This window comes from Mytilus californianus, unplaced genomic scaffold, assembly GCF_021869535.1.
Source record: "Mytilus californianus isolate M0D057914Y unplaced genomic scaffold, xbMytCali1.0.p SCAF_6, whole genome shotgun sequence".
Lineage (NCBI taxonomy): Eukaryota > Metazoa > Mollusca > Bivalvia > Mytilida > Mytilidae > Mytilus > Mytilus californianus.
Genome location: NW_026262712.1, coordinates 83,161,628 through 83,173,600, shown reverse-complemented (window position 1 = coordinate 83,173,600; position 11,973 = coordinate 83,161,628). Strand labels below are relative to the sequence as shown.

Sequence of the window (11,973 nt, the reverse complement as noted above, 5' to 3'; positions counted from 1 at the left end):
TAATAGATAATTTATTTGTTTAATCTATAACAACCTTTCATCCACAATGAAATTCAAACACCTTTTTACATACATCAATTTAAAATCAGTCTTTGAGAATTTCTAAAACTAATTCAATGTAAATACGTAAATGTCCCGCAGAGTCGACTTCCTGTTTTGTAATTGTGAAACTGAAATCAAAATCTGAAATGTAAAAAGAACTTCGAAAATAGTGCAAAGATACTTAGGTATTCACTGATGTGTACAGAGTATTTTTGTTTTGTACTGACAGTTCAAAATTTACATTTTGATTGCATGCCATGACAATTTAAAAATACATTTCAATAAAGACAAACTGTGATAAATTTTTCATCACTTTCATTTTAGTTTCATAAAAATTATTCATGTAACTGTAATAGAAGGCAGATATTACCTGTTAAAGAGGACGCAATCAATATTGGTAGCTGTTTTAAATAGTAACAGATTTTTTTTTTCAATTTAACTTGATAAAATTTTTTTTTTAACTAATTAAAGAAAGGCCATGAACATAAATTTCTTTTAAACTCAAATTATGTGAGGTCATGGCTTAGTGGTTAAGACCGATGGCTGTGTTCAATCCTGACTAGGCACAGGAAATTTCAGTATATAAGAGGGGCCATTTCCACCATCCAACACACATCTCTACATCTCGGATATCCAGACTTGGTTCAAACTAGAAATTCTGGAACCGTTTGTGTCTGATCAGTTTTATTTCGGTTCAAATAATATGAGGAAGGCATAACCTGTGAAGAGAAGGCAGTCTGTGAAAATAATTCTTTTATAATACTTATATTTGCCAAATTAAAACTACAAAAAATATACTATGGTCATCAACTTTCAATACGACCGCAAACAAATTTTGCAGTCGTATATTGGTATGATGTTGGCATCGTCATCGTCGCCTGAAGACACATTGGTTTTCGCACTCTAACTTTAGTTTTAAGTGAATGGATCTCTATGAAATTTTACCATAAGGTTCAATACCACAAAAGGAAGGTTGGGATTGATTTTTGGGGGTTATGGTAAAAACAGTTAGGGAATTAGGGGCCAAAAATAAGCATTTTTGTAACTTCCAGACATAACTTGTGTGTTAGTGTATGGATCTCTCTGACATTGTTCCACAAGTTCCATATCACAAAGAGAATGCTGGGATTGATTTTGGGGGTAATTGCCTCAAAATTTTAGTAATTAGGGGCAAAAGAAGGGGCAAAAAACAAGCATTTTTCTAGTTTCATGACATTACTTGTGTGTAAGTGTATGGATCTTTCTGAAATTGTACTACAAGGTTTTATATCACAAAGGGGGTAATTACCCAAAACGTTTAGGAATAAGGGGCCAAAAAGGGGAAAAAAAAGAAAGCATTTTTCTAGTTTCCACACAATAACTTGTGTTCAAGTGTATGGATCTCTCTAAAATTGTACTGCGAGGTACCATACCACAAAGGGAAGGCTGGGATTGATTTTGGGGGTAATTGCCTTAAAATTTTAGAAATTAGGGGCCAAAAAGTGGCAAAAACCAAGCATTTTTCTAGTTTCAGGACAATAACTTGTGTGTAAGTGTATGGATCTTTCTGAAATTGTACTACAATGTTCCATACCTCAAAGGGAAGGCTGGGATTGAGTTTGGGGGTGATGAATCATAAGGGGGTTCAAAAAATTTTGGAGGATTTTTTTTTTTTTTCCTTTTTTTCCTTTTTTTCCTTTTTTTTTTCTTTAAAATTTTCCATTTTAAGTTGGTTATTTCTGATTTATATATAAAAGCAAATAATAATGATATGACTGAATAGGTAAATTAAAATTTTTTAAGTTCTTAGACCACATTCATTCTGTGTCAGAAACCTATGCTGTGTCAAGCTTGAATGTTGTGTCCATACTTGCCCCAAGTGTTCAGGGTTCGACCTCTGCGGTATCGAGCTGCGCCCAGCGGAGCATTTTCTTTTAGTTTCCAATCAATAACTTGTGTTCAAGTGTATGGATATCTCTGAAATTGTACTGCAAGGTACCATACCACGAAGGGAAGGCTGGGATTGAGTTTTGGGGTGATGAATCATAAGGGGGTTCAAAAAATATGGGGGGAGATTTTTTTCCCCTTTTTTTCCTTTTTTTTTCTTTAAAATTTTCCATTTTTAGTTGGTTATTTCTGATTTATATATAAAAGCAAATAATAATGATATGGTTTGAATAGGTAAATTAAAATTTTTTTTAAGTTCTTAGACCACATTCATTCTTTGTCAGAAACCTATGCTGTGTCAAATATTTAATCACAATCCAAATTAAGAGCTGTATCAAGCTTGAATGTTGTGTCCATACTTGCCCCAACTGTTCAGGGTTAGACCTCTGCGGTCGTATGAAGCTGCGCCTAGCGGAACATTTTATTTTTTTTCATTTTACAATTGTCGTTAAAAAATAGAAGAAAAAATCACTATAATTAAAAACCATCCATAACTTTTCAGATACCATTCATCATTTGCTTCATGACCATGATGACTGAGGGCTTGACAATAAATACCTCTACCAAATTGCAAAACAATTTATTAACAGCATAATTTCTGTTGAAAAAGTATGCCAACAACAAAAAGACAATAAGTACAGATCTGAGAGTACTCACAGTTACTGACAGCTAGTTCAAAGCCAATAAAAGCTAATAAAAAAAAATCATGCATCTAAGACTAAATTATCAATCAGTACACAGTGTGAGTTTATTTCTTATGATTTTGATTGTCCCCTTTTGTATTTCTTTCCTTTTTTGTCAGTTTATGTAATACTACCATGACTACAGTTTGATTATAAAGATGTTATTTTCATTTCAGCTCCAGATGTTGAAATAAAAGGACTGTAAGACGACATAAAATGGAACAAGCTATATCAAGAAGAAGGGAAGATTACAAAGTACTCTGTGGTACCTGTCCAGATGAACAGTGTCGTGCCAAACTATTTTTCCCTGCTTATGATAAAAGTATAGAATGTACAAGTTGTGGTCAAAGACATGAAAAGTCCACCCTTCAAAATATTGCAGAGGTGACAAATCCAAGTGTCGCCTTACATAATATCCTGAAAAATATTTTATTAGGTAATGTCAAACCCAAAAAAGGAGCAGATAATGTCAAAGTGTTAGGGTTATCTAACTATGTCTGTAAACTGGTATCACCTATATTAACTAGGTATGGAATGTGTAAGAAGACTGGTAAAGCTCAGTTATTGACTGAACTTGGGCAACCTCCTGTTTTTGATTGTGGTAAAATTTTAGGCGACCGTGCTTTCGTTATTGATGAAGAGAATTTATCTATTACTGGCTATGGTAGAGATAAGTCTGGTAGCCTGAAATACTTATCTGGTACCCTAGATGTAATTAAAGATGTCAACGATGGAGAGGAGCGACTTGTAGCTATACATGCTGATGGAGATGGACACTGTTTGGTACATGCAGTGTCACGTGCCCTGGTTGGAAGGGAACTGTTCTGGCATGCTTTACGTGTGAACTTAATGAATCATTTCAATGAAAATTTGGACAGATATAAAGACTTGTTCAAAGACTTTGTAGACAGAGATGAATGGAATGACATTATTCAAGAATGTCATCCAGAATTTTGTCCACGAGATGGTGAACCTCTAGGTTTAAGGAACATACATGTGTTTGGATTGGCTAATGTACTGAGAAGACCAATTATATTGTTAGACTCTATAGAAGGAATGCAGAGCAGTGGGGACTATTCAGGTAAGATGAATATGAAGTAGACCCTTTTGAATAAAATAGTTGTGGTCCTAAAAAATCCATATCATCTCATGAAAAATGTCCCATTTTCCACTTTTATAAATACAATTATAAATACAATATTCATACAGCGCATTATATAATAACAACAATTACTCTAAGCGCTTCACATTTGAAAATAAATAAAATACAAAAATACATAAAACATAAATTACAAAGCACCAACTTACAAGAATCAAACAAGCATATAAAAATTAATAAAATATACAGTCCGCCAAAAGTTAAGCACCACCTATTTTTATTGCATCGACATTTTTTTCATTTAAAAAAATCAGTTAATCCTCGAAAAAGAGAAAATATTCATGTAGCAATTTTGCTAACATATACCATAAACAAACCGTAGACTTAATTTTGTTCACGTATGCAGGTTCTATGCATTTGAAATTTTGCGTTCATAGAAATAGTGAAAATTACACAAATCAGAAACAGAATTTAAGTTTCACTGTGATTTTGTTTTTTTACAACAATTAATCACCCAATATCATTAAAAGTCTCTACAAATAATCTTTGGTATGTTCGGCAAATTTAATGTCAATATTTGAGTCAATAGGATATGTGTAACCCCCTCTCTTCCGGTACAGTTCCATAACACGGAGTCTCATACTCAGTACAAGCCTTCTGAACTTTAGTTGAGCAAATTTATTCCATTCAGCAACAATTGGGCTTCTTAAATCTCAAAAATTTTGCAAAGGTGGATCTCTGCGATTGAGATTTCTGCCAATGGCATCCCAGACATGTTCGATAGGGTTCATGTCTGGAGACATGGAAAGCCAAAAGATAGTGTCAATGGCTTCTTGCTCTTTGTACTCTTTGTACTCGGTTACAATCCTTGCCCTGTGTGGTCTAGCATTGTCGTACATGCACAAGGGTCTTGAAGCAAGTGGAGGATTATCAAAATGAGGGACTACAATGTTTCTAAGCACCAAATCCCTGTATGTCTGTCCGTTCATGTTACCCTGCAGAATATGCATACCCACCTTACAACAGTATGAGAAGAAACCCCATACTGTAACACCACCAGCAACGTATGCAGTCGTTGGGCAAATGTTGTTTTGGTCATTAGCAGTTTTATTTCCACGACAAACTCGTACTCTGCCGTCTATTGGTCGTAACAGAAACTGACTCTCATTTAACCAATGAACATTTTGCCAGCTTCTCATGTTCCAGTGTCAATGGTTATTAGCCCTTTGAAACCTGATTATACGGTGCCTGGCTGCTAGGGCAGGTCTCTTGACAACACGACATGCTCTTAGGTAGCATCTATGAAGTCGACGGACCAATGTTCGAACACTAACATGACCACCTTGACGCCAGTGGTGTCTAAGTTGTGGGGCAGGAGTAAATGGGTTGGCTTTTGCACAACCAATAAGAAAGCTGTCATCACGATCGGTAGTTAAACGGGGTCTTCTGGACCTTGGTCTATCATTTACAGTTCCTGTGTCAACATGACGTTGTAAAAATTTGACATTGACGGTGTGTTTAACATTGAAATGGTTACCTATGCAACTAGTGCTCCTACCGGCATTTGACATGTCAATTGCTTGTCAAGGTTCAGTCACATATAACTTACCCCTTGCCATATTTCACAGTGAAGGTAAAATTTCACCTGTACGCGGGACAGCAGGAAGATGATTTAAAGGCATCGAAACAGTGTATTCGAAAAAGTGCAGATGACCTTTAATAAAAAATTGCTTGGCGTGTTTATCGGAGTTTATTTTTTTGGTCGTTATGAATTTTCTTAGTGTATGTTATAGGCAATTCATAACACCAAACATAAATATTTTTTTCGCAATAGTTACAGAAATATTGCCAGTTATATTTAGGTGATGCTTAACTTTTGGCGGACTGTATACTAAAAATGAAAAATGCATGTACCCTAAAATATACAAAAAACAGTCTAAAACTAATGCAGTCAATTTAAAGTATATAAAATCTACAAGAAATCCTTAAAAGCAGTTCGAAATAAGTGAGTCTTGAGTTGCTTTTTAAAAACATCCAAAGAATTTACACTCCGCAAGGACGATGGCAAACTGTTCCAGGGTGTAGGTGCAGCCTTGTCATTCGGAGGATGTAAGGGTATACAATTTTCCGACCTGAGGGATCTACTGGGTTTGTAAGGCGTAATTAAATCTTGAAGGTAGCTAGGAGCCTTGCCATTCTGGGCTTTGTACACATATAAAAGAAGTTTATATTGGCAACGGTAATGTATGGTTAGCCAGTGTAACGATATTAGAACAGGCGTAATTGAGTCAAATTTCTTTTTTCGTGTAATCAAAAGTGCTGCTGTATTTTGGACCCGCTGTAACTTACTGATAATGTTGGTGTTAGTACCGTACAACAATGCATTGCCATAGTCCAGCCTTGATGTAACTAGGGAGCATACTAGTGTTTTACAGAATTCTACTGAAATTAAAGATCAAATTTGACCAATATTCTGAATTTGGTAGAAACAAGCCTTAGTGATCGCACTGGCGTGATGTTCCATGCTGATGGTTTTATCAAATTACATTCCCAGATTTTTTCACACAAGAAACGTCGCTTAACACAGTTCCATCAAATGTCAGACGGAAATCGGAAAGATGCTTCAATTGATGTTTTGGTGCAAAAATGATTAATTCTGTTTTGTCTTCATTAAGTTTCAGCATGTTGACACTCATCCAATCACCAATATCAGACAAACATTTTTCTAGGCATTTGGACAGATCGCACCAGTCTCCTTGCGGTCTTATGATTTGATAAACCTGAGTATCGTCTGAGTAGGAATGGTATGACATTCCAAGGCGCCTACAAATTTCACCTACTGGTTTTGCAAAAATACAATACAGTTTCGGCCCTAAAACCGAGCCCTGTGGTACACCAAAATCGAGTTTTACATCGTCAGATTGTACTGATCCTATAGCAATACGTTGAGTCCTGTTCATAAGATACGATTGTAACCATAGCAAAGCATCTCTGGTAACGCCAAAGGAATATTCCAAACGATCAAAAAGAATTTGATGGTCGATGGTATCAAAGGCGGCTGATAGATCGAGCATGAGCAAAACGGCACAACAGTTATTATCTAGTGCAAAGGCAATATCGTGATGAACACGTAATATGAAAAGTGGAAAATGGGACATTTTTCATGAGAGAGGAATGATTATAAAATATTCCATGGAAAATGTTACATTTATCTGTATTGAAGTCCATTATGCTGTAAATTTTTCATGAATAGGGTTAATAAGTTTAGAAAAACATTGTAAATGTCAAATCATTTAACATTGCAAAATAATCATTCATCAACAAATACAATGACAAATGAAGTTACACAAAATATATTTAGTTTATGAAAAATTTCCTTCATTCATATCTTTAAAGAAGTTTTTGTCCTTGGGACAACATGGAGCAGGCAACATACAAAGAAGGTCTGTGTGTTTATGTGTTCAAATTGTAAGAGCTCTCATGCCTACATTTCTTGTTGGATTTTTGTGAAATTTATTTCAAAGGTGTACTTTGTATATGAGCAATGTCTTGGAAACCTGAATAACCTTTGAACTCAAAATCAATGAAAATGGAAAATTATTTGAGTTAATGTCCTTGGACATAAAATATATGCTGCGATGGGGGACATACGAAACCTGCATTTTTATTAATTTTTATGTTTGAAAAGGAAGTTGCTATAACCATGATAACAAAATATTCTGCATTGATCAGATGTTTTAACAATATATGTGAAAAGATTTTATTTATCTACATGTACAATGTATGATAGTTTACACATATATTAAGGTATTGAAAGTTCACTAGTTAAAATTAATACATTGTAATAAAATGTTTTCCTAGTATGTCAAGCTCTTGTCATTTTCTTTTTACAGCTGTATTTTTACCGGGACTTATAAAGCCTGAGGAATGTAAAAGTAAAGATGGAAGTTTTAACAAGCCAATCTGCATTGCCTGGAGTAGTGTAGGCAGAAATCATTATATCTCTTTGGTTGGTATAAAAGGTAGGTATTTTACCTTAGAATAAAGATCAATACATTTAAAATTGGTTGGTACATGTATATATGACTGTAGTTCATAGCATATTTCAGTTAATGACTACTCTTGCTACTTATAAGCTCACCTGGCCCTCATCACTTGGCATCCGTCGTAGTCAACCGTCGTCGTTAGCTTTTTACAAAAATCTTCTCCTCTGAAACCACTGGGCCAAATTTAACCAAACTTGGCCACAATCATCATTAGGGTATCTAGTTTAAAAAATGTGTCTGATGACCCCGCCAACCAACCAAGATGGCCCCCATGGCTACAAATAGAACATAGGGGTAAAATGTAGACTTTGGCTTATATCTCTGAAACCAAAGCATTTAGAGTAAATCTGACAAAGAGTAAAACTGATTATCAGGTCAAGATCTATCTGCCCTGAAATTTTCAGACAAATCTGACAACCTGTTGTTGGGTTGCTGCCCCTGAATTGGTAATTTTAAGGAAATTTTGCAGTTTTTGGTTATTATCTTGAATGTTATTATAGACAGAGATAAACTGTAAACAGCAATAATGTTCAGCAAAGTAAGATCTACAAATAAGTTGTCATGACCAAAATTGTCAGTCGACCCCTTTAGGAGTTATTGCCCTTAATAGTCAATTTTTAACAAATTTTTGTAATCTTTTACAAAACTCTTCTTCTCTGAAACTACTGAGACAAATTTAACCATACTTGGCCATAATCATTATTAGGGTATCTAGTTTTAAAAATTTGTCCGATGACCCCGCCTTCCAACCATCATGGCCGACTTGGTTAAAAATAGAACATAGGGGTAAAATGCAGTTTTTATACGACCGCAAAAAAATTTTTGTGGTCGTATATTGGTATGACGTTGGCGTCGTCGTCGTCCGGCGTCGGCGTCGTCGTCGTTGTCGTCGTCGTCGTCGTCGTCGTCCGGCGTCGTCCGGCGTCGTCCGAAGACACATTGGTTTTCGCACTCTAACTTTAGTTTAAGTGAATGGATCTTTATGAAATTTTACCACAAGGTTCAATACCACAAAAGGAAGGTTGGGATTGATTTTGGGGGTTATGGTAATAACAGTAAAGGAATAAGGGGCCAAAAAGGGGCCAAAAATAAGCATTTTTGTAACTTCCAGACATAACTTGTGTGTTAGTGTATGGATCTCTCTGACATTGTACCACAAGGTTCCATATCACTAAAGGAATGCTGGGATTGATTTTGGGGGTAATTGCCTCCAAATTTTAGGAATTAGGGGCCAAAAAAGGGGCAAAAAACAAGCATTTTTCTAGTTTCATGACAATAACTTGTGTGTAAGTGTATGGATCTTTCTGAAATTGTACTACAAGGTTCCATATCACAAAGGGAAAGCTGGGTTTGAGTTTGGGGGTAATTGCCCTAAACGTTTAGGAATTTGGGGCCAAAAAGGGGCCAAAAAACAATTTTTTTTCTAGTTTCCAGACAATAACTTGTGTTCAAGTGTATGGATCTCTCTGAAATTGTACTGCAAGGTACCATACCACAAAGGGAAGGCTGGGATTGAGTTTGGGGGTGATGAATCATAATGGGGGTTCAAAAAATTTTGGGGGGGGATTTATTTTTTTTTCCTTTTTTTTCTTTTTTTCCTTTTTTGTTTCTTTTAAAATTTTCCATTTTAAGTTGGTTATTTCTGATTTATATTTAAAATCAAATAATAATGATATGGTAGGAGATACACACCAAACAGGATGTGTAAATTATTATATAATAAGTATTGTGCAATAGCAAGAAATTTTCAATTGCACAGTATTGCACAATAGCAAGAAATCTTCAATTGCACAGTATTGCGCAATAGCAAGAAATCTTCAATTGCACAGTATTGCGCAATAGCAAGAAATATCCAATAGCACAATATTGCGCAATAGCAAGAAATTGTCAATTGTACAGTATTGCGCAATAGCAAGAAATATTTAATAGCACAGGATTGTGCAAAAGAAGATACTTCCTATAAATTGCTTATTTCTTGACCAATTTCAATGGGGTTTTATTCTTGATTTCATGGGGTTCTTTAATATGCTGAATCTAACCGTGTATTTAGTTTTTGGATTTTGGGCCCCGTTTTTAAATTGGTCCACATTGAGGTCCAAAGGGTCCAAAATTAAACTTTGTTTGATTTCATCAAAAATTGAATTATTGGGGTTCTTTGATATGCCGAATCTAACTGTGTATTTAGATTCTTAAATTTTGGTTCCGTTTTCAAATTGGTCTACATTAAGGTCCAAAGGGTCCAAAATTAAACTTAGTTTGATTTTAACAAAAATTGAATTCTTAGGGTTCTTTGATATGCTGAATCTAAACATGTATTTAGATTTTTGATTATGGGCCCAGTTTTCAAGTTGGTCCAAATCGGGGTCCAAAATTAAACTTTGTTTGATTTCAACAAAAATTGAATATATGGGGTTCTTTGATATGCTGAATCTAACCATGTATTTAGATTTTTGATTTTTGGGCCCCGTTATCAACTTTGTCCACATTGGGGTCAAAAGGGTCCAAAATTAAACTTTGTTTGATTTCATCAAAAATTGAATTATTGGGGTTCTTTGATATGCCGATTCTAACCGTGTATTTAGATTCTTAATTTTTGGTTCCGTTTTCAAATTGGTCTACATTAAGGTCCAAAGGGTCCAAAATTAAACTTAGTTTGATTTTAACAAAAATTGAATTCTTAGGGTTCTTTGATATGCTGAATCTAAACATGTATTTAGATTTTTGATTATGGGCCCAGTTTTCAAGTTGGTCCAAATCGGGGTCCAAAATTAAACTTTGTTTGATTTCAACAAAAATTGAATATATGGGGTTCTTTGATATGCTGAATCTAACCATGTATTTAGATTTTTGATTTTTGGGCCCCGTTATCAACTTTGTCCACATTGAGGTCAAAAGGGTCCAAAATTAAACTTTGTTTGATTTCATCAAAAATTGAATTCTTGGGGTTCTTTGATATGCTGAATCTAACCAAGTATTTAGATTTTGGATATTGGACCATAATAGGTGAATGTCCAATTTAACATTTTTAAGTTCTTAGACCACATTCAATCTGTGTTAGAAACCTATGCTGTGTCAAATATTTAATCACAATCCAAATCCAAAGCTGTATCAAGCTTGAATGTTGTGTCCATACTTCCCCCAACTGTTCAGGGTTCGACCTCTGCGGTCGTATCAAGCTGCGCCCTGCGGAGCATTTTATTGTAACTTCCAGACATAACTTGTGTGTTAGTGTATGGATTTCTCTGACATTGTACCACAAGGTTCCATATCACAAAGGGAATGCTGGGATTGATTTAGGGGTAATTGCCTCAGAATTTGAGGAATTGGTGGCCAAAAAGGGGGCAAAAACAAGCATTTTTCTAGTTTCATGACAATAACTTGTGTGTAAGTGTATGGATCTTTCTGAAATTGTACTAACTAAGGTTCCATATCACAAAGGGAAAGCTGGAATTGAGTTTGAAGGTAATTGCCCTAAATGTTTTGGAATTTTGGGTCAAAAAGGGGCCAAAAACAAGCATGTTTCTATTTTCCAGACAATAACTTGTGTTCAAGTGTACGGATCTCTCTGAAATTGTACTGCAAGGTACCATATCACAAAGGGAAGGCTGGGATTGATTTTGGGGGTAATTGCCTCAAAATTTTAGGAATTAGGGGCAAAAAACAAGCATTTTTCTAGTTTCAAGACAATAACTTGTGTGTTAGTGTATGGATCTTTATGAAATTGTACTACAAGGTTCCATATCACAAAGGGAAAGATGGGGTTTGAGTTTGGGGGTAGTTGCCCTAAACGTTTAGGAATTTGGGGCCAAAAAAAAAGCATTTTTCTAGTTTCCAGACAATAACTTGTGTTCAAATGTATGGATCTCTATGAAATTGTACTGCAAGGTACATTGTACCATTCCACAAAGGGGAGGCTGGGATTGAGTTTCGGGGTGACGAATCATAAGGGGTTCAAAAAATTGGGGGGGGGGGGGGGGGGATTCTTTAAAATTTTCCATTTTAAATTGGTTTTTATCTGATTTATATATAAAAGCAAATAATAATGATATGGTTTGATATGTGTCAGAAACCTATGCTGTGTCAAATATTTAATCACAATCGAAATTCAGTGCTGTATCAAGCTTGAATGTTGTGTCCATACTTGCCCCAACTGTTCAGGGTTCGACCTCTGCGGTCG

At 35.2% G+C, this 11,973-nt stretch overlaps 1 protein-coding gene across 1 annotated transcript in view; it reads left to right on the top strand.

Annotated features, from left to right (window-relative positions):
• The first annotated feature begins 142 nt into the window (after positions 1–142).
• The window catches only part of LOC127705180 (deubiquitinating protein VCPIP1-like), a 44,856-nt gene continuing 33,025 nt past the window's right edge, over positions 143–11,973 (top strand). The window contains exons 1-3 of the mRNA XM_052209432.1: positions 143–227; positions 2,828–3,732; positions 7,644–7,772. Coding sequence (XP_052065392.1) covers positions 2,868–3,732; positions 7,644–7,772 — 994 coding nt within the window. The 5' untranslated portion in view covers positions 143–227; positions 2,828–2,867. The remainder of the gene's footprint in view (positions 228–2,827; positions 3,733–7,643; positions 7,773–11,973) is intronic.